At 36.0% G+C, this 25,907-nt stretch overlaps 1 protein-coding gene across 7 annotated transcripts in view; it reads left to right on the top strand.

Annotated features, from left to right (window-relative positions):
• Nucleotides 1–25,907, top strand: part of slc20a2 (solute carrier family 20 member 2) — a 60,045-nt gene that overhangs the window by 18,796 nt on the left and 15,342 nt on the right. For 4 of the 7 annotated variants that reach the window (XM_052094193.1, XM_052094192.1, XM_052094195.1 and 1 more), the window contains exons 2-8: nucleotides 11,981–12,530; nucleotides 13,652–13,792; nucleotides 19,219–19,304; nucleotides 20,280–20,376; nucleotides 20,593–20,712; nucleotides 22,231–22,440; nucleotides 22,843–23,452. In XM_052094193.1, coding sequence (XP_051950153.1) covers nucleotides 12,242–12,530; nucleotides 13,652–13,792; nucleotides 19,219–19,304; nucleotides 20,280–20,376; nucleotides 20,593–20,712; nucleotides 22,231–22,440; nucleotides 22,843–23,452 — 1,553 coding nt within the window. In that variant the 5' untranslated portion in view covers nucleotides 11,981–12,241. Of the gene's footprint in view, nucleotides 1–2,437; nucleotides 2,501–10,574; nucleotides 10,835–11,980; nucleotides 12,531–13,651; nucleotides 13,793–19,218; nucleotides 19,305–20,279; nucleotides 20,377–20,592; nucleotides 20,713–22,230; nucleotides 22,441–22,842; nucleotides 23,453–25,907 lie in introns of those variants that run through there. The other 3 variants (XM_052094194.1, XM_052094199.1, XM_052094197.1) reach the window with 3 other exon arrangements.

Raw genomic sequence — 25,907 nt, forward strand, 5'->3', positions numbered from 1 at the left:
TGAAGTAATGTCCTATGATTATTAACAATTAACATATACTGTAGATGCACGACAGCACAGTCAGACTACTCCTGTCTGTATCTTTATCTCAGTGGTTCTCAACTGGTTTTGCTTCAGGACAGATTTTCCTTGGGAAATCAAGTGTCGACCTGCCATAGATTAAACATAACCTGTATTTAATGTATCCTGGGTTGCATTTCCTTTTATGTTGCATAGTTTTTTTATGGTTTTCCAGTACAAGGGCATGCATCAAGTGATTGTTGTTGATGTCAACAAATATCTTCAATGGGAGAACCATGGCGTTGTTCTTTCCCTGCTGTCCGCGACCCAGTCCAAATAGACCAGTTGAGAAACATTGCTTACACACACACACACACACACGTCAGATCCCATCGCCTTCTCCGCTGCTGTGCGTGTGTGTGTGTGTGTGTGTGTGTGTGTGTGTGTGTCGCAAGTTGACGCATCTGACAGGCAGACAAGGAGGAAAGGAGATGCGCTTGCGCATGTGAGATTCTCTGTCCGGTTGCATTTTTTTTCTCAATACCTTAGATAAGCAAATGTACATGGTATGATAGCCATCAATTTTCAAACCGTGGTATACCGTGAAACAGGTATACTGCTGCAACCCTAGTCCTATATATATATATATATATATTATATATTTGCAGGATTTTTTCCTTTAATTCAGTGAATGTCATTAAGAGCTAATGATTAATCTTTGCAATAATCGCAGAATAATTATTCTAATAATCAGTAAATGAGTCGATTATCAAAATATTCGTTAGTTGCAGCCCTAATGTGGATGCTGAGATGCTATTCTGCTCATTAGAAATGTACAGAGTTGTTATCTGAATTAACATAGTCTTTTTGTCAGCCCGAACCATTCTGGCCATTCTCCGTTGACCGCTCTCATCATCAAATCGTTTCCGTCTGCAGAACTGCCACTCACTGGATGCTTTTTTGTGTTTTTGGTACCATTCTGAATAAACTCTTGATTTTGCTGTGCGTGAAAATCACAGAAGATCAGCAGTTAAAGAAATATTCAAACCAACCCGTCTGGCACCAACAATCATGCCACGGTTGAAATCACTAAGATCACATTTATTTCCCCATTCTGATGGTTGATATGAACATTAACTGAAGCTCCTGAGTCTTGACACTTATCTGCATGATTTTATGTATTGCACTGCTGCCACATGATTGGCTGATTAGATAATCGCATTAATAAGTAGTTGTACAGGTGTTCCTAATAAAGTGCTCAGTGAGTATATATATATGTGTGTGTGTGTGTGTGTGTGTGTGTGTGTGTGTGTGTGTGTGTGTCGGCCAAAAGGTTTGGAATAATGTACAGTTTTTGCTGTTTCAGAAGGAATTTAGTTCTTTATTTCACCATAGTGGCATTCAGCTGATCACAAAGTATAGTCAGAACATTACTGATGTAAAAAAACCACACCATCATTATTTGAAAAAAGTTATTGACATGCCCCATTGGATTTGCACAAATTGTAATACAACTTTTTTACATTATTAATGTCCTGACTATACATTGTGATCAGTTGAATGCCACTTTGGTGAATTAAAGTACCAATTTCTTTCCATAAGAGCAAAATCTGTATATTATTCCAAACTTTTGGCCGCCTGTGTATGTGTGTATAAATATAATATCTGCCATCTGTATTGGTCGGCCACTAATAAGAAATTAAACATTTTGTTTTTTCTGGAAATGTTAATGTTATTTGCCAATAGATATACCTGTATACCATTGATATCCTGTTTTCATTTGTGCATTGGGAGTTTGCACATCCCATAATATTTGTGTTTTATGATTTATTGTATTTTCCTATTCCACTTGGAGGAGAAAGGATTCTAATATTTTGAGGTGCTTATTTGTTTTTCTTTCACACTAAATTCCTTCAGATATTTCCTTCAGACATAATGCAGATATATTGGTGTCAGCAGTGTATTCACCATTGAATGTCCTTGGTGTTACTGCATGCAGTTTCCTGACTGTTAAAGTGGAATCACCCATCCTCCTGCCTTGTTCGTCACTCTGATTGGCTTGGTAAACTTTGTCACTCCTTCTTCCCATGCAGCATTAGCCAATCAGAGCTACTGCTCCCATTCAGAGTGTACATGATTAGCTGGCTCAGCCTGTGATGCTGCTGCCCCTCTCTAAGAAGCAGTCTAGACTGCAGTGGCAAGTTTTTCAATGAGAATTGAGCTGATGTCCTGCAACACGCCTGACTCTCCATCTGACAATTCTTTCTACTTTCAGAATATCTTTTGCTCAACGATCTCTTTTTTTTTCTTTTCCCGTTTATATTCATTGAGCAGTTTCATTGTCTTTGTTTCACAGTCATAAGTCAGCATACCAATGTGTTTTCCCATCCTTTCATTCACGATTCCCTACAAAATCTGCCCATCTTTCATTTTTCAGACCATTTTGCAACCCCATTTTCTAAAAAAAGGGGGATACATTTGACCACTGCATAGCCTGAAGGTGAGTACTCTTCAAGTTTAGAGTGCTGCAGTCATTAACGTTGCATTTTTATTGCACTCTCTCCTTTTTCATGTGTTGTGTCTCCTACCTATTGCAACAGGTTTTGTATGTACCTCATATATTTGACAGGGCATGTCAGTGTCAAGGGGAATGCATTATAAAAACTAGCCAGAATTGATTATGGGCTATCTGTATTAAAAAGGCACCTCTTTAACTTGGTTTGGAGGGTTCATGCCCCATATGTTGAATATATCTGTTGGAATTTAGGACCGTGTATGTTTTTGTGTCTGCATATGTGTGACTTGTAGCCTACAGTTGAAGTCAGTAGTTTACATACACTTTGGTTGTAGTCATTAAAAAATGTGTTTTAACCACCACAGATTTCATATTAGCAAACTATAGTTTTGGCAAGTCGTTTAGGACATCTGCATTGTGCATGACAAGTAATTTTTCCAACAATTGTTTACTGACAGATTGTTTCACTTTGAATTTACTATATCACAATGCCAGTGGGTCAGAAGTTTACATACAACAAGTTATCTGCGCCTTTAAGCAGCTTGGAAAATTCCAGAACATGATGTCAAGCCTTTAGACAGTTAGCCAATTAGCTTCTGATCGGAGGTGTACTGAATTAGAGTTGTACCTGTGGATGTATTTTGAAGCCTACCTTCAAACTCAGTGACTCTTTGCTTGACATCATGGGAAAATCAAGACCAAGACCTTAGAAAAACAATTCTGGTCCTCCACAAGCCTGGTTCATCCTTGGGAGAAATTTACAAATGCCTGAAGGCACCACGTTCACCTGTACAAACAATAGTACACCAGTATAAACACCATGGAACCACGCAGCCTTCATACTGCTCAGGAAGTCTCCTAGAGATTAACATAATTTGGCAAAAAAAGTGTAAATCAATCCCAGAACAACAGCAAAGGTCCTTGTGGTTCTTGCTGGAGGAAACAGGTACCTATATCCACAGTTAAACGAGTCCTATATTGACATAACCTGAAAGTCTGATCAGCAAGGAAGATTCCACTGCTCCAAAACCGCCATTAAAAAGTTTGCAAGTGCATATGGGGACAAAGATCTTGCTTTTTGGAGAAATGTCCTCTGGTCTGATGAAATAAAAATTAAACTGCTTGGCCATAATGACTATTGTTATGTTTGGAGGAAAAAGGGTGAGGCTTGCAAGCTGAAGAACACCATCCCAACTGTGAAGCATGGGGGTGGCAGCATCATGTTGTGGGGGTGCTTTGATGCAGGAGGGACTGGTGCACTTCACAAAATAGATGGCATCATGAGGAAAGAAAATTATGTGGATATATTGAAGCAACATCTCAAGACATCAGCCATGAAGTTAAAGCTCGGTCAAAAATGGGTCTTCCAAATGGACAATGACCCCAAGCATACCTCCAAAGTTTTGGCAAAATGTCTTAAGGACAACAATGTCAAGGTATTGGAGTGGCCATCACTAAGCCCTGACCTCAATCTGATAGACAATTTGTGGGCAGAACTAAAAAATGGTGTGTGAGCAAGGAGGCCTACAAACCTGACACCAGTTCTGTCTGAAGGAATGTGCCAATTTTCAGCAACTTATTGTAAGAAGCTTGAGGAATGCTTCCCAAAATGTTTGACCCAAGTTAAACAATTTAAAGGCAATGCTACTAAATAATAACAAAGTGTATGTAAACTTCTGACCCACTGGGAATGTGATGGAAAGAAATAAAAGTTATTATTCTTAAAATAAAGTAGTGATCCTAAATGGCCTAATACAGGGAATGTTGTTTTATGATTAAATGTTCAGGAATTATGAAAAACTGAGTTTAAATGTATTTGGCTATGGTGCATGTAAACTTCAACTGTATCTATGCACTTTTTTTTTTTTGGGTGAAATAACCCTTTAGGTAAGTCATGAGATGTAACAATGATTAGATTTTGAACCACACTGATTGCATTTCTTACATTTCATACAAGTTCAAACATATACAAACAAATCTGTAAATAATTATTGTTAGAAGCAATCTTTAAATAAGATTGTTGTCTTCTTAATATGAAGCATTTCGTTAATATGTATGAAAATACAGCAGCTGTCAGTGGATGAATTGAAACTGCTGTTACCTAGATTGCAAGTGAGCTGAAGGGCCAAAAACCAATTTACCTCATATTTCCAAGAACGGTAGAAGCGTTCAATTTCATCCAAATTGTGTCAGCTTATCACCCTTTCCTGATGTCACATCAGTGTTTTGGCTTTGCATCAGTTTTTGGAAAATGTGAAGTAATGGTTATATCAGGCTATGCAAATTCTGTCTTAAAATACAGACCTGCTATTTAGTATACATTAGGCATTTATGTGTCAAGAGGGCTTACATTTACTGACATGCATTGCATGGGTTTGTTTTTAAAATTCTATTGTCCCTCATTCTTTTTGGATGATACTAAAAACCACAAAAGCACCTGAGTATTAAGTAAGCTATTATATTTGTGTATGAGTGCATGTTTTGTTATTTGAGTACAGTCTGTGCTGCTGCAGTTTGATGAGCTGTCCTGAGGCTTTACATTGTACCGGTCTTGCTTGTGACATTCAGGAACATCTAATGTTCTTTTCATTTAACTTTTGTGTTGACTATGCCCAAGGGTTACTAATACCTAATATACAGACTGACCTTTATGTCAGAAAGACAACAGTCATGTGATGTTGATACATGAGGTGTTGCTGTACGCGAGACTCAAGTACACAATCAATAAATACCCTGAGAATGTATTAGTCTGGCTTTCCCACTGTTTACATTTAATTCCCTTTAAACCAAAGGCTTAGTGATGTGGAAGAATGTATCGTTTTCCCCTCTTCGAGTTGACTGCGGTATCAGGTTTTTTTTTAATTATTTTTTTTTATATACAGTACTGCATTATAATGCAGTTATGATCTGTGGTGAGGATGATCTGGTCGTCTTCAGCCCAAAGTATATGCTGGTTTTGTCGTAAACACGAGCTTGTCAAAGGATGCTTAATTGTACTGTGCATGCATACACAAGGCTTATGTGTGTTTAAGACTGCTTTAAGAGACTGTGCGATTTCTCCTCAGGAGTTTAGACACAAAAAGATGTCTTTATATTCTTCGGACTAGAGCTATGCAAATGCAGTTATCTCCAGACCTCCTCACACATGCGCTCTTGACGTGCACATCCACTGTTGTTGTTTCAACATTCATCTCCTGTTGTTTATCAGTGTTTATATCTTCTAGTGCTTCTTCCTGACCGCATCAGTTGAAATGGGAGTGTTGCCACCTTGTGGACCTACTAATTAGTGGAAATAAATCCAGGCGCATGTGCATTCTGCTTTCAAAGACTTGTGGTTAGAAAAGTCGGGCTGCACACTCAGGAGATTTGCATCTTGCATCCTCAGTCTGATGATCAGAGTATACTTTGGGTTCGACTGTTGATGCATTTAACCAGAAATGTCATGCCAAGCCTATATAAGCCTTAAAAAAAATGAAATCTTTTATAATAAGTTGCACTATTATTGTAGGTAAAAGTGTTTGTATATAATCCTTGTCAGAAATCACAGATGCACATGTCTAAATTTGGTTGGTCAAATCGAATCACACATTCCACAGATCATCAAAAAGTCACAATAGGTTTTTGCTGGCTAGGTAAGATTGCTTATCGAACTACTAATTATTAAAAATGTTGATCTAATGAAAATTGTGACTGGTGAAATGTTTGCTAAATGTTATTACTTGATTCATTGCACATCTTTACACATTTTCACTTCAGTTCCATGATGAAAGTCTACTTTGCACCACTTAAGAGTTAAATGTCCTCCTAAACAAAACCTACCTCCCCTAAACCTCAAATTTAAATCTAACCGATAATGTTATCGAGAAAAAAAAGGTAAGATAAATAAAAGCAGTTGCTGAAGTAACCCGGTTATTGTCCAAATAAGGGAATGAATGGCATACTGAGTGGAGCTTCTAAAGAGGGTGTGAAGATTAACCACTTCTGAACAGGACTTGAAGTGCGGAGATTCGTGCAAAACTCCCACGAAAAAAGGCTACGAAGTAGAAATTTAGTGCATGCAAAGTGCTCCGGTTTCACATTGATTTAACGATCTTGTAATGACAAATGTTATTTGTCGTTGTGGGTTCATATGTGCAGTGTATGACAAGCAGTGACACAGAGGAGCCCTAGGCTGAGATGATAGAATGAAGAAACATAGAATGTCAAAACCAAAAAGAGAAAGGATATTTTAAGTATTTAGAAATATATTTTGATAATTAAAATATGATTTGTAATGTCATTCTTTTTTTGGGGGGGACTCAATCTGGGTGGCGGAGGACAAATCTCAGTTGCCTCCACGTGTGAGATAGTCTATTCGCTCATCTTATCACGTGGCTTGTTGAGCGCATTACCGCAGAGACCTAGTGCATGTGAAGGCTTCACATTATTCTCCGCAGCATCCACGCACAACTCACCAAGTGCCACACCAAGTGAGCTAGAACCACATTATAGCGACCACAAGGAAGTTAACCCAACGTGACTCTACCCTCCTAGAAAACGGGCCAATTAGTTACTTGGGAAGCCTGACTGGAGTCACTCAGCAGGTGTGGTAGTTTAATGTCATTCTTAAGTTTTTAAAGCCTTAAAGGAAATCATGTAAAAGTTAAATATGATTAAATTACTTCTTAAGGCTTATGAAGCACACATACACCTAGGCCTGTTGCGATTGATTAAATAACCATCTGATCGTGGTTGTTTGATCTAACCTTGGTTATTTGAGAAAACCACAATTATTGGGCATTCTAATTACAATCACATTTTAATGCCCAAATATTTTTTTTAAGCTAATATACTGTACAAATACCATGAACGGCTCATTTGTGTCATTCAGTTGAACTCCGTGCATCAATGAGCCGGACTGCGGATGTCAACCAACTCCTGTCCGAAAGAGCTCTGCTAAGGGTTGAACCAGTTTTCCATAAGGTCTCTCATAAGTTGGACGTAAAGTTCAACCTAAGAGCTTTGAAACTACTATTTCGTTTTTACCAAGTCAGTGCCTAATTTGGTTACACCACCTATTCTTAAGGCAAGACTTAGCTTGTAGGTCATAAGCTCTCATAAATTGATGTGTAGTTGCATAATATGACGTTTACTTGTATTGATCCAATAAGCAGCCTTCAAATTTGTACACAGAAGTGTTAAAAAGCTGTGAATTTCATCGAGTTTTATCTCGCTACTGTTGATGTTCAAACCTTGTTTGCTCACATAACTGTCAGCTGTAATAAATTATAACACATAATGAAAGTAGATTGAATAAATAGTATATTTAACCTATGTAAATAACATTATTCAGGAACTGTGTCTAAAATTAATAAGGGCAATAAATAAATAATAATACAACAGGTTGGAAAAATGTACTTTTATTCATTTTAATATCATATAAATTAGGGCTGCAAATAACGAGTATTTTGATCATCAATTAATCTAATGATTATTAGAATGATTATTTGACTATTCATCGAATATTGCAACAATTAATCATTAGCTCATAACTGATTATTCAGCTTGAGCCTGATTAAAAGTTTGTATTAAACATGCTAACTAACAAGAGGACAAAATCTTCTTTTAAATATACCTCTAAATGACATTCACTGAATTAAATGGATTTGTTTTATTATTATTTATTAAGTTTAATTCAGTAAATAAATTCACTACCAAAATATCCTATTGTAATCAAGTGTTATTGTCTTGTTTTCCATTCAACAATATCTAAAAATCCTTAAAACAAGATCAATTTTCTTGAGAAGCAATATATAAGATATTTAGACTTGCTTTAAGAGAATTTATCTTAAATAAAAGTGAATTTTTTCACTCTGTTATACATCTGCGAGTGCAAAATATACTTATATTCAAGATCTATTCTCTAAAAGCAAGTCTAAATATCTTATATGCTGCTTCTCAGGTGAATGCATCTTTTTAAGGATTTTTAGATATTTAATTAAAATTTTTACTATTATGTTCAGCATTCTCAGATAATAATTTTTCCATCTGCAGTATAGCTGCTAAAGAAAAGGTAAGTTGTTTTTAAATGACTTTTAGATATTTATATCAGAAAACAAGCCAAAACAAATACAAAACAAAAATGTATTTTGTTGTAGTGTATAATGGGGCGAAGACTAACTCTCACCTTTCTGATCACTTCAATCAATCTTTAACTCGCAAAAAAAAAAACCCTCTCTCATTAATAAAGCTGTGTATTTCCAGCTGTGTCGCGAGCCTTCATGTTATAGTCTAGCTGCATTAAGCATGCTTGCTCAAGGGACGAGCGTTCCCGCAACAGAGTGTGCCGCAGCCGGGTGCAGTTTCAATCTTTCCCCCTTAGATCGGGATACTTCGTGCAACTCATATAAGAGGTGCAGACCACACAGAGAAATGCCAGTTTCTGAGTTTGTAGTGAACTTTAATAAAGCTATAACACTTTAAATATAACTGCATTTTAGATGTAACGCTGGGTGTTTCCTTTAAAGACATTTGATGCTTATGTTTTGCTAGAGTGGCAGCTCTATCTCCGCTTATTCCACAATGAGAGTGCTTCTGTATTTACTTATTTTGTATTTTTGCATTATAATACACTCATACTTTGCAATCTACATCACCTGAAGCTGTTTGGAAATTTAGAGTGCATCTGGACTGTGAGCTGATACTTCCTCTCCTCAGTCAGGCGCAAACTGCAGTGCTGCACTCATCATTAGAGTTTAATGTGATCTCATGTTATGTTAAATGAGATCAAACGACTATTCTTATTTTTTATTGTCGACGTTGTTGATAACTTAAACAAGTGTAAATATCAACATCATATGTCTAAATGAATATAGTCCATCACGTAATACATGAGCTCATTGATGTCATTAAATCTGTCTGCTTTTTTATTCCAACCGTTACTCCTGGTCAGAGTCTTCTGTAAATATTTAGTTCATACGTAGTGTTATGGTAGTGTTATATCTAAATTTAACGGTGCAACACTCAAATATTTAGTAGCGTGTAAATTGTGACCTAGTGCCCATTTACTCCACAACTAGGCTAAGTTTTAACTTACGTATGGCTGGTGCAACCAGCCCCTGAGAGGGAAATCACATATCCCCATTTTATTACTTGATTTATATATTTCTAGTTAAATGTGTAAAATTGACTTCTTAAGGTGTATGAAGCACACATGCAGAAAAAACTAAACAATTTATATGACGTGAAAACGTGAAAGCCCTTAAAAAGACGAATAATCATCATAGCCCTAAAACGGAAAATTAATCATCATAATCGCAATTATTTGTTGGAAAATTAATCATCAGCCAAATTTCATAATTGTGACAGCTCTACATACACCTATGACAAAAGCATGATGATTTCTATGACAATTAATTGTCATAATCATGAAGCCCTTAAAGGACAATTAATCATTGTAATTGTGAGAGCTCTAAATTAATGGTCTTAATTGCAATTATTTGTTTGACAATTACACGTCAGCCAATTTCATAATCATGACAGCTAGTGAATAAAAGTCATTGTTGTTGAAGCACCTCTAGTGTTTATTTCACTTGGAAAGTGGCGCAATATATAATGAGCATGTAAAGATTATTTTGCATAAACATTTAATGTAGATATAGTATCATGATTCTATAAGACCAGTCATATGTCCCAAATGGCAGACTATACACTGTGCAATTACAATATACTACATGTACTCATCTATGTAGTATTAGAATTTTTTAAGTCTAACATCATCACTACACCAAAGACGCTGGTGCCCCCTCAAGAAATAAAAAAAGGTGTACGATGCACCTGCTTTTGATGTTGCTATGTGATTGTTTACTGTATCTTCATAACTCATTTATTTCCATTCAGTCATCAGCAGTTGACTGATACTCTAAATACCTTCCTGTCCCCCCGTGGTGTGAGAACAGTTGTTCCGATAAACAGGACTGATCAGATTTCAGCAAGCACATAGTGGCCCATTTACAGACCTCCCATTTTCCAACGAATTTGACCCACTAAGAATCTTAGACTGGGGCAAGTAGGAAGCAAGGAGGCTGTAAGTAGGTATTAATGACTGTGACTCTGCAGTATTACACAGTGCAGTTGGAGCACGACTTGGTGTACTGCCTGATTTCGATAAGAGACTCGAAACTGAAATGAAGCCAAGAGCAGGTGTCAAGCAGGAGCGATTTCTTTCCATTGCTGATTGCGACGTTAGATTCTGATGTGGATGTACACTGTGTCCTGGTCACACCTGAATGCATCACCTTTGCAGTTGTAGTTTCCTAACTGTAGGGGGGTCAGTTTCTTGTAAGAGTGATTTTGCACTCAAAAAAATAAGGGTTATGCGTTTCAATTTCATAAAGAAAATCAAATTGAATTGAGTAATCTTTAATAAAAATTAAATAACTATATATTTTAAGGTTTATTAAGTTAATTTTGTTAAACATTTCACAATTCAATTTGATAACATTTTGTTGTGACATTGAAATTTGAATGTGTGTGTGTGTGTGATTTATCTAATGCTAGTTTTTAGAGATATACAATGTTTTTTATGACTTATGATACTGATAATTTTTACTTTGTGCATATTATTTTGATAACACTAACATAGTATTTGCATTAGATATCGGTGAACTAACAATGACAATTTCTTTTTGCAGCATTTATAAATGTTTGTTAATGTTTATTTATGAAAATACAATTGTTAATTTTTAGTTCATAATGCATTAACCATTAACTATGTTAACAATTGTTAATGTTAAAAATGTTGGAATTGGCATTAACCAATATTAATAAGTCCTGTAAAGGTAATATTCATTGTTAGTTCATGTTAACTAATGTAGTTAATGAATACAACAAATTGTAAAGTTTTGGCATTATTTTTAGTATTCGATAACTGATATGCATAACCAATTTTTAATTATTGTTTTATTTCTGATGTTAGAATGAATAACTAAATCATTCATCACCAACCTTGTGAACAGCCTGCTTTACCAGACTAAAATTGTGCATAGTCAACAAAGAATTAATTTAACCTGTTTTATTGCCAATATACATGTTCAAGAGTCTTCACTTAATTAATGTAGCTTAAATGTAAGTCTTTAGAATTATACGATTTTGCACAATTTGTCTTCCACTATGTGAGTTTGTCGTTGTTTTCTTGGCTATGTCTAACTTCATCTGTGAACTCAATATTAAAGAACCGATGATCGGTTAAATGGAAAAGTGTTAATATTTGTAAAAAAAAATTTGGTTAAAATATCTCTATTGTTTAGTATCTAATTTCAAACCTTAATAATGATTATTATTTTCTTGTCATATATCGCATATTCCTTTACCACCTGTCTATCCAACTTTCCATTTCCCATGTATTTTTTTCAGCTACATTATGCAATCTATAAGAGAATGTGCGAATACTGTGTAATTATTTCCTTGTCTCTCTTGTTTTGACAGCTGAAGGCTTCTCGGTGGACAGGACACTAAGAGGGCCAAACAATGGAATGCTCTCTCCTGCCTACACTGCTCAGCACTCCACAGACTGAGGTTAAACAGCTTAGTTAGCAGTGTGCCTCTCCCCCAATAACTCTTTTAGCCTGGGGAAGTTAGGAGAAAAATAAACGAGCAAAGGAAAATCATAGTACAGCACCTTACTTCAGTTATTTTTAGTTGTTTGTTTGGGATTTATTTGGAAGCATAGTGTGAAGAAACGGCAAGATGGATTTGGAACCGTACGTATGGATGGTCGTGATTGGCTTCATTATTGCTTTCATCCTGGCATTTTCAGTTGGGGCCAATGATGTGGCAAACTCTTTTGGCACGGCGGTCGGGTCAGGAGTGGTGACACTGCGCCAGGCCTGTATCCTGGCTTCCATATTTGAGACCCTGGGTTCCATCCTTCTAGGTGCCAAGGTCGGGGAAACCATACGGACGGGAATTATAGATGTCCATCTGTACAATGAAACAGTGCCTGTGCTGATGGCAGGAGAGGTCAGCGCCATGGTTGGTAAGTAATGTATCATTTAAAGTTGAAACCTCAACCTATCATTGTGAAGATGAATATCTGAAGCTTAGCAAGGCATTTGTTTATTCACTGTAGGCAGCCAGATTTTGGGAGTCTTGATCACATCTTGGTTTTGTAATAGAGTTGTAATAGATTATCTGAGTTGATGCCTGATTTTTTAAATGTAAATTTAACTTAAATTGCTTTTAGGCTGAAGATTCAAAGTTAGAACATTGAATAAACGGTTGGAGAATAGTTCTATGATTAGACCAAACCTACTGAGGCTCAAAAAAGTATTTGCATAGTACAAACACACTTTTTAAGCAAAACATTTAGAAAAAAAGATGTTTGTTAGGTTTTAAATGATAAAACAATAGATATACGTCTCAATTTGAAGACAAAGTATTTGGACACTTTCTGGAAATTGTCCAAAGTTAATGTACTGAACTAAACCTGTGGTTACTCTACTAGGACACATGTGTTAACTTGAGGGGAATTGACTTCATAAATCCAATAAAGATTATCTTTGGATCAGTTAAATAGTAATTTAACTTAGTTAAAATGTCAGTTAAAAATTAATTGCCAAAATGGCTCTGAAATTGGGTTTAGATCGGCATATACTAATATGATTTGTTTGTAGATGCCACTTGGTTTGATAATTTGGATGTAATGCAATAAAATTCATACATCCATACATGCATGTGGCTTAACAATTAAAATGATGTAATGATTTACTCACCCTCATATTGTTTCTAACTTCAGTCACCATTCGTTTACTATGTAGGACAAAAAGATGCAACGAAAGTGAAAGATGACTGAGATTAACATAATGTCATTTGTGTTTTAAAAAAAAAAAAAAAAAAAGAAGTTTGGAACAACATGAGGGTGATTAAATGTTGACAGAATTAGCATTTTTGGGTGATTTATCCCTTAAAGTGTCCATATACGTTTTGGGGGAACACTATTTTTAAATGTTCATTTGAAGAGAATAGCATTACACTGTGTAATGCTTTTTAAATATTATCCAGTCCAAAGAATAAAATGAAGACAGAAGTAAAAAGAACATATGGTTGAAACCCTTATTGTGTTTCTCCTCATCCCACTCATATTGCCTTCTCTTTCAGGGTCTGCGGTTTGGCAGCTCATTGCCTCTTTTCTGAGGTTACCCATTTCTGGAACTCATTGCATTGTGGGATCTACGATTGGCTTTTCCATGGTTGCTATTGGCACTAAGGGAGTGCAGTGGATGCAGTTGGTCAAAATTGGTAAAAGTTCCATTATGCAATGCATTACAAATCATAATGTGGTATTTATTTGCATGCCAGAGAACAGGAAAACTAAACAGCCTAGTTTTGAATGCTTTGATGCAGAGTGCCTAATATAGCCCTTATACTGTTTGTTACTGTGGATTGATTCATCTGTCTCTTTATTGTTTAGTGGCAAGTTTTATACTTAATGGGTTAGTTCACCCAAAAATGAAAATTGTCTCATCATTTACTTACCCTCATTCCATTCCAGATGAAACTCCTTTTTCACTGTACATCTTTGGCAATCATGATTTCAAGCTCGATTACACTTCCTATAGTGCCAACTCAGGCTCTGCACATACGTTAACCACTAGGAAGTTGAACTAGTGAAATGTCCAGCAGGGGCACCAAAAGCAAGTGAAATGATCAGACGAGGTTTGAAAGGTAAATTTTAGATGGATTTTTTTAACGAGTAAAACATACCCCCCTACCCTAAAACTTTAACCTCAACCTAACCAATAGTTTCTTAAAAGATGAATGAGAGGTGAACGAAACATACATCCTTACCCTAAACCAATGCCTAAACCTAACCGATAGTGTTTTAAAAGGGGAGTCAACATATACGGGATGTACCAATACTGGTATCGGAATCAGGTCTGATACCGCACTCGTACTTGTGCTTGTAAAAATGCTCCGATACCACATGAGTATGAATGTCATTAGGTAAACATTCAGTGCACAAATTAAAACCACGTAATGTCCTAGTGAGATTATTAAACAGCAAAAGCTGTGTTTTAGTGAGATGAATATACAGTTTGCATGTGCTTTGCACTTTAAATATCAGTGCTTGTGAATGTGTAGAGCCGGTGATGTGCTGACATAAAGATACTAAGTTCTCATACCTTTTAGAGCTCCTTGTCTCATACACGGAAAACACCATCATGAGCATTGCATGCTCTGTTTGTAGCAGATGACATAAAGCAGAGCACTAATTCACTTTTTAGCACAATTAAGGCACATAAAGACTACATATTTATTTTTATATAAGTTGCAGCCTTTTTCGGTTTAATAATCACTTTGAGTCATGTAGCGACCGGCTTTTCCTGAGTGAGAAGCTACCATCATATCGTCAGTGCTCCTTGGTCATAACAACACAAAATAAAAGCTCCGCCAAAATAAAAGCTCTGTTTAATTAAGGGGAAAAGTAAGAAAGAAATAGTAATTTACTATAATAGTAATGTATAGTTATACAACAAATAATAACAATAATAATCATAAATCAATAGTAATTATATTATATTTAAGCACTATCTCACACGTCTGTGATCAGTTATGCGGCACTTTATTTGACAAAAATATCTCCAGTTGTATTTTGAATTGTGCTGTGAGGTTTATGGGAATACTTTTGTGCCAATTCTTTGAACGTGACTTCAAGAAATTCATAAAAATATAAACTGAGAATGAATAAAAACAAAACTGAATTGAAAAACTGAATTGAATTGAAACTGAAATAAAAAATATATTAAAAGGCAAAATTTACGCTTGGGCTTCAAATAAACTGCATATTTGTTAATGAAATTATCTGCTTGCGTTCGCTGATCAGGACTTATGAATGCACTCGCATTTGCAGTCACACTTTCAAAGTTTTTTTGAAAAGAGTTATCATAGGCTTGTGAGGTTTTGAGTGACAGTTATTTGACCTGGAAGTAGAGTTAACCTGAAAGGAGCTCTGGTTCAGATTTTGCATGTAAAAGTGCAAGAATCTGTTAGCAGCGTCATAATACATTTTTGTGTAATGATATATTTAGGCTTTTGGCTTTGTATTTTATCAGTATTTTTTCCTACGACTACTTTGTCATAAGTTTTGAGGAGCAACATGGACAAATGCCTTTATTGTCATCAGCAGGACAATCGAGGCAGTCTGAGGTAAGTCAGTATATTTAAGACAAGCTAATAAATAAATAAAAGTTATTGTTTTTCAAGTGGAGAGCTAATCTGAGTCCCTTAGATGACAGAGAGGGATTTTATTCTGAAATAGTTTTTGCCTGCTCTTTTACAATAGTAATACGCTTTATTAACCATGTTAAGTCTTACCAACATTTTAAGTATCCCTGCACATTCTGTGTTCACAGTCCCCACATTTTTAGTTTTTACATGTTGGTGAATAGAAGTAATCCACACATTGGAACACAAAAAAATCAACAGTTTCTTTCTATAGGACTGAAAATCCATATCTCTCCGTGCATGTCTCATCATCATCTCTCTCCATGCAGCGTAGTCTGTTTAACATGCACATGCTCTCGTAAAAAGACAGAGCGCTAGTTTTATTTCCAGTGTAAAAAAATAAAAAAAATTTCTCTCATCAATACGCCTTTAGAGATGAAGCACCGAATGAAACATAATAAACTTTGTTAAACCCCAGTTATACATGTGCTTGGAAATCACGAGCTGCTCAATATCCAAAATGTAAGTATACATTTAATTTGGTTAGTTTCAAAACGTAATCATGAATTTGACATGATAATGGCGTTTGATATGAAAAGAAGCAAGATAACTATGGCAATTATACTATTATTACCAGAGCTGTTCAGCTGCAGGGTAAAGATGAATATTCAAAACAGTCTACTTCATATCAACCTCAGTTACATGTCTCATTTTTGGACCGTACAGGTATTTTTGTTTTTTGTGCTTAGTGCATCAGGCTGTGTTGGTCTTTAGATTGTCTGATATCTTGTTATGTTCACATTCTTAATTCACAGATTAGGCCTAATATCTCCCTAATGTAATATACACGTCACAACCAATTTGGAAGTCTCTATTCAGGGATTCATATATTTATTACATTCAGCCAATAATCACATCTTTAACTCTGATTAAATCTTTGATCCAGTGTGTGTGAATACATTACACATGGCCAAAAGTTGCATGACTAAACGGGTGACCGAAAACCCATCATATGCACAACAGAACTCTTTGCTTAAAAACACGTGTAAATGGCAGGATGGCTGAGGTTAATATGATGCATTTATGAATTTATTTCTGTAAAGCGCTTATATGGGATTACATAAGGCATAAATCATATCTTGCATATTATTGTCATCAGCAGGACAATCGAGGCTGATGGTAAAAACAGCTATTTATAATTTTTGTGTTGGGCCAGTGAAGATTTTGTATGTGTGTGATTTAGATATAATGAACCATGGTTTTACTACAGTAACCATAGTTGAACTATAGTATTAGTAGTAGAACCATAGTAACCACAAAATTATTATTTTATTACAATACAGGTTTCTTTTTCTTATATTATTACTTGGGTTTTGCTATAAATATCATGGATAAAACATGCTTACTATTGTAAAATCATGGTAAATGTTGTGGTTACTATGGTTTTACTACACATACCAAAGTTCGACTGTTGATAAGTTGATAAGTTACTGTTATAAAACCATAGTTAATTTATTGCAAGTTAACACTCACAAAAAAAATCCATCCCTGTCTTATAAATGGCTCCTTAGTGAGCAGAACTGGATAAGGTAGTTTGATCTTGGTTTAGCTCAGTACTTGACCTGGATATCCTTACTATTACATTCTTGATAATATTGTGTTTACTTGTTCATTAGTTGTCAGGACATAATTTTAACCAGATTATTATATTTGTATGGACTGAGCATGTAAAGATGAAATAAGAGTTCCAGACACTTATGTTCTACTAAATTTGGTCTGAGTTCTGGATTCAAACAAACACAATTCACAAGTACACAAGCAGTTAAAATGTATTTGTCTATACCGGACTCTTTATATACGCTAGTCTCTGACTAGCATTCTGTTAAATAAATGTTAGTGCCTGATATTGCGTTCAGTACCACATACTATAGAATGCATACTTGGAAAAGAATCTACTTATGTTACAGTTACATCACTAGAAAGGACCCTTGCATCAGTCACATTCCATTTCAAATTCAGGATACATAGGCTTGGCTCTTCTTATATTAACGTCCTTTATGCTTATAAAAATACTTGAGACCACTTGAAGCTATAGAATAATCATAATAATGTATTTGCTGGCTTAAAGAATCAGTTAATCTGTTGGCTGTTTTAAGAGAAAGAATATGGAACTTAATCTCTAGACCAGACACAGGTGAGTTTTCTGGATGATAAATTATGATTGTCAACTGATTTCTGAAAATGAACATGAATGAAAATTCTCTAGCTTGATTTAGGACTTTTTTAGCTACCGTATATGATTTCAGTTGTAAAACAGTTGTCTATTACTGATGATTGAGGTTAAGACATTTCAAATGATATATGGTTAGTCCCTATTAATTAAATTGTACTAGACAGTGAAATATACAGTACAGGAACAATAAATAAATTATATTCTCCATGGCATCCACGCACAACTCACCACGTACCCCATCGAGATCGAGAACCACATTAGGGCAACCACGAGGAGGTTAACCCAACATGACTCTCCCCACCCTAGGAACCAGACCAATTGGTTGCTTAGGAAGCCTGACTGGAGTCACTCAGCAAGCCCTGGATTTGATCTTGCGACTCCAGGTTTGGTAGTCAGCGTCTTTACTTGCTGAGCTACCCAGGCCCCCATATTTTCTTTTGATTTCAAGTTTTACGGAATGTGTAATAAACACTATTTTGATGATAAAATTGAAATAAATTGTTGATATGGAATTCGGAAAAAATTAAATAACAATACGAAACAACAAGTAACAGACTCTGTATTGGCGAGGAAGAAAAAATAAAGTATCAGTACTCTCGTTCTCAAATTGTGTCGGGACATCCCTACATGTACTGAAGAAATCACATCATTTCGTGTTGCTTCTATGGCTGCGCTCGAGGCTCGGCCCCTGAGCCAAAGTCCAAAACTTATCAGGTGAGCTACCACGCAAGCTGTTGGAATAAGTGTGCAAATGTAGGTGGGTCTGTAATACAAGTGTTAAAATGTATCGTTTTTCAAATGATTCATTAGAGTGTTCTGATATAATAACAGCGGTTTGTGAGTAGTTGTTGTAGCACCTCTAGTGAAACGGCAGTAAAACTCAGTTTGCAAAAATATAGTAATAGTAATGTTCATTCTGTGAGACTAGGTTGCATATTACATTCTTTCTTCCATGGAACACATGAAGATGATAAGCAGAATGTTAGCCTCAGTTCCTATCCACTTTTATTGCATCTTTTTTTTTCCCATACAATGGCAGTAAATGGTGAGGCCAACATTCTGCCTAACAACTCTTTTTATATTCCATGGAAGACAGATAGTCATACAAGTTTGGAACAACATGAGGGTGTGTAAATGATAACGGATAATTTTATTATTATATATATATATTATTATTTTTTTGGGTAGCCTTTTTGCCTCTAGCTGTATAATGTGTCATCTATATTGGCACACAATTGATTTAGTAATTGATGTTTATTTGATGTAGTTGCCTCATGGTTCATCTCTCCTCTGCTGTCTGGTCTCATGTCTGGCCTGCTCTTCTTCTTCATCAGATATTTTATTCTTAACAAGGTGAGTTCAATGTCATCAACATGTATTACAACTGTCTTGCTTCACTGTACTTTAATGATAAGTAGTGTTGCTTTGAGAAATGTTGAAAGCAAGTGCTCAGACAGGCTTTAAGTGTTTTGCTCTTGTGGTTTATATACGTAATATAAACATTTTAAAAGTGCTTTAGAGGGTTTGCCCAGTCTTCAATTTTATAGACCGGTCCATCATCAGTGAATGTAAGACCTCACATGCTTTTATTTGATTTAACATGCATTCAGCTATTTCCAAATAATTGCCTGTGGCTGTTTAGTTTGCTGTGACAATAGCTCTACAGCAGTATCTGTGATGGCACAGTGAATGTGTCTTGGTGTGACACTAGTTCAGTAAACACTTAAATGTTTAAGCCTTTTAGAGTAAGAAGCCGGGAAGTGAATTTTTGCCTGTGGTTTAAGGGAACATTTAAATGTATATCACTCAAAAATGGTTACAAAGCACTGAAATGTTCTCTGACCTTAAAATGAACTTTTAAAAAAAATAGTTCACCCAAGAATGAAAATACTGTAATCATATACTCATGTATTTCCAAAACTATGAAATTTGTGAAAAGGAGAATTTTTGAAGAATAGACTGGTGTACAATGAATGTGGACTGGAGCTTTCAAGCTTCAAAAAGGATACAAAAGTGCCATAAAAGCTCTCTCGCTCTCTTTAGCACATTCTTGAGGGATCATGAGAAAAGTTGCGAGGCCTGATTAAAAACTCCAGTCTCCATTCATTGTAATTGCATGGTCAAACATTCTTCAACACTTAAAAAAAAATTCAAAGAAAGAAATAAACTCCTACAGGTGTGGAATGATATATGAGTACATGGTGACAGAATTAAAATTTTTGGGTAAACTATTCCTTTTTACTGGACAAACAAGAGAAATTAAGGTTAAATAGTTAAATCTGTATGGTTAGTTTAGAGCTGAAGCTCTCTGTGCTCTGTCTATTAAAGGATGACCCTGTTCCCAATGGTCTCCGTGCTTTGCCCTTCTTCTATGCCTCAACCATTGGAATCAACACCTTCTCCATCATGTACACAGGAGCTCCCTGTAAGCCATTTCACTCTTAAAGTGCTAGCACATTCACCATAGAGACGTCCTTGATCTGACAAGTGTTTGTTTGTTGTTATTGAATGTGTCATTAAATCTCAACATAAGTATGCTACATCAAGAACATTGATTTTATTAGAGCTTTTTATGTGAAATATATATATTTTTTTTTAATTATTTTTTTTTTTACTTACTCTCTTCTTCTTTATTGTGTAGTACTTGGCTTGAAGATGCTCCCTATCTGGGCCATTGCCCTCTTTACCTTGGCTGGTGCTCTGGTATGTGCTGGTCTGGTCTGGATTTTTGTTTGCCCCTGGATGAGAAGGAAAATAGCAAGTACGTATTGTCCTCTTCTCTCCCACGGACTCACGGCTTGAGTTGTTGTTGATGTCTGTGTTAGATGTCTTCACTATTGTCCTAAATTTGAGTCTTTTCCTGATTTATTTATTTTTTGGACAAATTTTTATCAATTCTGAGCATAATTATACAGGGTTTCTGCACTCATGGAAAACCTGGAAATATCATGGAATTAAAGTCATGCAAATTAATAAAATTACGAAGTAATTACAGAGTATTACTAATGAATTACATATGCCTATTGTGTAATTATTTGGTAACACTTTGTTGTCCTTGTTGCAGTGTAATTACAAATGTAATACTGAGTAATATTAATTAACAACATAAATGGCCATTTAAGTTAGATGTTATTTCTAATCTAGCTTTGGAAAAAGTAAGAGATGTGACTCAGCATGAGGTATCTGCACCAGTTCAGGAGGGGAAGGATTTGTCTAACATCTGCTGCTCTGCTGGGGTTCTCTGCAATGAAAAGATAATCTTTTGCTGGCTCTGGCTTGCAGGCCCATGTTGAGTTTTACTGACGTTGAGAGTAACGAAAAGCAAATAAACTGAAGCTGTTTATTTGAGGACATCACTGTTTTAAAATGAGTCACAGTGACCTTGTACAGTCTCTGTAGTTTTTTTCAATGCAAGATTGGTTGCACAAATGTTTTGATTTGTTAAAAACAGCCATGAAGTGAAAATCTCGAATGTAATGAAAGTGTTAAAGTAGTGCTGTCACACACTGATCATAATTTTCTTTATTGATATATGTACAAGGCCACTGCAAGCTTTAACATATTTGTCTTAATATTGAGGGCATATTTACTAGTATGGTTTAGTTACCTAAGAGACATTAAATTGTGGAAATCTGTAAAATTGGTAATTTTTAATCTTTTGGATTTTGATAAGAATCAACTACCTCTTGAGAAGTTCAAACTAACTCTAAAATATGAGAGGCACTAATTTAAAATGCGTGTGGTTGTGGATTTTATATTCTCTGCTTGATTTAAAAGGTCTAGTTGTAATCTTCAGGATTCCCAAATTCATGAAAATCCTGGAAATATTAAGGAATTTTAAAATCTCGAAGTCATAGAGATGAAAATGTAAACTGTGAATACATATTTTTCTAGTAATGCTTAAGCTCTAAATAGCTCATCAGCTGGAAATGGCTTTTTTGTAAGAACAATCTATATGAAATAATTTTTAAAAATCCTTATGCAGTAATCACGAATGGCTGGAAAAGTCTTGGAAATTCATTAGTCAAGAAAATCTGAAGCTTAATTATGTCACAGTTTTTCATGCAAGGATTAGCCATGTGATTATGGTTGTTTGATATTCTCATCGTAATGTAAAGAAACCCTTGCTGATGTTTATTTATTTAGCTTTTCATCACATTCACAAAGCTAATATCCTCTTCCTTATTTGCTCAACAAATAACATCACATTTATTGATGCCCAAAAGGTGTCATCCAGTGTTCTTTTTAATGATTCTCTGCCTTTGTTTTCCTCCAACAGGTCAGCTGAAGAAAGAGCATGCTCTGTCCCGCATCTCAGATGAGAGTTTAGATAAAATCCCTGAGGAGGAAGAGGAAGCCCCGGTGTTTAAAGAGCTTCCAGGTGCGAAAAGCATTAATGATGCTGTGTTGCCCCTGACAGAGGAGTCCACAGGAGAGCTCAACAGTCTGGCTAATGGAGGCACTGTTCTGCCCAACGGCAGGGTGTACGGTGAGTTAAAAGACATGATTTTAAATGTTAAAACGTTTTTAAATGATGAAGTTTAATGGTTACCATGTTAGAGTGTCATCAACTAATGCATCAGAGACCTTGGTACTGGGTGACAAAAATGGTCATCTTTATCCTGCTTTGACCTTATGTGGTGACTCAAAAGATGCTCTGTGAAACATTCTCAAATGATGCTGATATAATGTAAATCATTAGGTTTTGCACAAAAACCTAATGATTAATTGCCTGTGGAGTCCACTTACGTCTCAAGTAGATGCCGCCATTAAGCCATTCGGGGACATATTAAATACTAAGAAATAAAATCAATTAAAATATTATTTTATAATTAGAAAAAAGCAAGTGGACTCAACAGAACATTTTGTTGTGGATCAATTTTTCTGTCAGGTCGCACCAACTCCATGACCAATGGCTGCCTCAAGTCGCCTGTGTCTAATGGTGGCTTCAGCTTTGACGGGCACATGCGCAGTAATGGTCAGGTCTACCACACTGTTCACAAGGATTCGGGTCTCTACAAGGACCTCCTACACAAGATCCACTTAGGCCGACTGGAAGACGAGCGCAGTGCCTCGCGACAGGACAACAACTACCGGCACCTCCGTCGCAACAACAGCTACACGTGCTACACAGCAGCCATCTGTGGCATTCCAGTCCAGCCTGTGATGCGTTCGGAGTCCAGCGCCCCTCCGCCAGAGGACAGCGAGAAGCTAGTGGGCGACAGTGTGTTCTATTCGAAGAAGCGGCTGCGCTATGACAGCTACTCCAGCTACTGTAATGCAGTGGCAGAGGCGGAGATCGAGGCGGAGGAAGGTGATGTGGATGTGAACTTGGCGACAGATAAAATGGACCCCTTGGCCCCTGCAGAGGGTGTGCTGGAGGACTGCCCTGATGAAGATAAGGAGGAGAAGGACAAGCCTCAAGTCTTCCAGCTCTTCCACTTCCTGCAGATCCTCACCGCATGTTTCGGATCTTTCGCACATGGTGGGAATGATGTCAGGTATGCCACTCAACATATTTTTTTATTTTGTATAAACGAATGGACCTTGTCTTAGATGCTTTGACACCTAGGGCTGGGTATTGATCTAGATTTCCTGATTCGATTTCGATTCACAAGCTCGGTTCGATTCCGATGTCAATATTCGAAATCGATTCATATGGGTACATAATGTCCATTTTGCTTATAAAAGAAATGATCTCTCAGCTAATGTGCTTAATTATAAACAAACCTTCTAGGGAGCCCTTTTACTGTAGGTACAATTCTAAAATTGTAGTTTTACAAATTGTATTCATTTTCTTTATCAAACTGGTCACACTTTAGCTTTTGAAAATGTAAAAAATTCAGTCTTTTCCATCAATTATTGTCTCGAAAATGCATATATTGTTTTACTTGCATAATTTGTACTGTTTACAAGTATTTACATTGATATGTAGAACACGCGCTTAATCGGTAATGTTTCTTTATGACTAGTGGCATTCAGCCAGTAAGCGCATATAACGAGAGAAGACATGCGTACTTTCTTTAGCGCATCCATGTGTGATTAGAATTACATTTTTCTTTTTTTGTTGTTTTTAAATCAACAACTGACTGTAAAAAATAGAACGTGTATTAAAAGAGACATTATTCAATGACATGAATCAATGGATCTAGTCTTTAGACACACAGAATGAGTTAAACCAAATTTTTACTCTCAACACACAGTGAAAGGACCTTTGTGCTAATAACTTCTTCACTATACTACTCAATCACTGGTGAGTAAAATCTGAACATTTACTAGACAGTGACTAATCAGATACATTTTGATTCACAAAGCATGAGATTTGTTTGCAAATGCAAGCGATTTACTTGGATTATAGAAGGTTACCACATAAAGTGAAAGTTCGATCTTGGGATTTAAGAATTGATATAGAGATCGTTCAAATTAAGATTTCGATGCATCGGAAAATAGTTATTTTTACCCAGCCCTATTTGACACATAGCACCTGTTCGCCATCGCAAATCTCATTATTTACTCACCCTCATGTTGTTCCAAACTCATATGACTTACTTTCTCCCATGGAACACAAAGGCAGTGTTAGGCAGAATGTTAGCCTCAGTCACCATTCACTTTCATTGCGTCTTTCTATCATACAATGTAAGTGAATGGTGACTGAGTCGTTCTGTTTCCTATTATCTGTCTCTTGTACCTAATTGTTTAAGTATTGATTGCGTTCTATATCCTAAGACATGTATTTCTTGTGAAATTTTCATGTCTTTTGCTTTCCTCTAAAACCTTTCTGTGTTGTAGTGTGCTTTTGAGAAACAGCTTTGTAATTAGCTAGTTCAGAATAAGACCTAAAATGTCTTTGCTGTAGGAGCAAAGAATTGTCATATTTTCTTCACATTCCTTGGCATTAGTGAGTCCAAGGTTCTGTGCCTCAGATTTGGTTCATGGCTGATTTGGCTCATAACCAGACTGTTAAGAACAAGTCATAACTGGTCATTAGTTTAGGCTAATATGGCTGTGTACTACACCATTGTCCTTCGTTGCACTCTGCGCTACGCGTTCTTCTTACATAATAAAATAATTTAATCTCACATCAGTATTTCGTAAGCAATTCTATATTTCTTTGGTAACCGTATTATAAGCATGAGCCGCTCTGCATTGGTTTCCTAATAAATGTTTTATTAAAAAATGCTAACTATTAAATTCTTTTAATAGTAGTAGACTATAGAATAGTAGAAACAGTAGTACTCACCGGGATTACTGTCATGTCCAGTATAGTTGCCACTGCTCCATCTTTAATAACAAGTTTATTTGAAAAGTCTTATTCATAATAATTCTCAAAAGAATCCTTAGAGATGTGTGCTGAACAAACATATAAGCCCACATTGTTGTTCAGAAATTTAGTTTAAATAAACCACTCATTCCTAACTTTGGGATGCTTCAGAAGGTAATCCTGAGATGCAGTTTTTCACCAACCAGGAATGCAACGTTTGTGGATCTTACTTGGAATCTTTTCGTTGTTTAAACGCAAAAAACAGTAACAATAGTACCATAGTGGAAGTACCTCAGCCACTGTTACCTCTGTTCATCGCGACGTTTACGTATGTTGAGTTGGGTCTGTTCAAATGACACTGCACTGTGACATCACAATCTAGCCAGTAGAATCCATTGAAAGAACGAATGCCCTTTTCGAACTGGAGAGGACATTTTCAGTTCTTAAACTTACAGTATATTTTTATAGTACAATGACCTCTTATATGTCAAAATATCAAGGAAATCTTGATTCCTCACGACATAACCCCTTTAAATTCTGTATTATAGTGTTTAGACCGCTAGAGGGCAGTGCTTGCTCAAACAGCGCTGAATGCAGACTAGGTCTAGTGAGTGTGCTAGGCCGTATTGCGATTTCAATCTTAAATCAATCAATCATGCAGCATTAATGGATATCTTACCGATGTCTCAGAAGTC

Source organism: Xyrauchen texanus, chromosome 27 (assembly GCF_025860055.1).
Source record: "Xyrauchen texanus isolate HMW12.3.18 chromosome 27, RBS_HiC_50CHRs, whole genome shotgun sequence".
NCBI lineage: Eukaryota > Metazoa > Chordata > Actinopteri > Cypriniformes > Catostomidae > Xyrauchen > Xyrauchen texanus.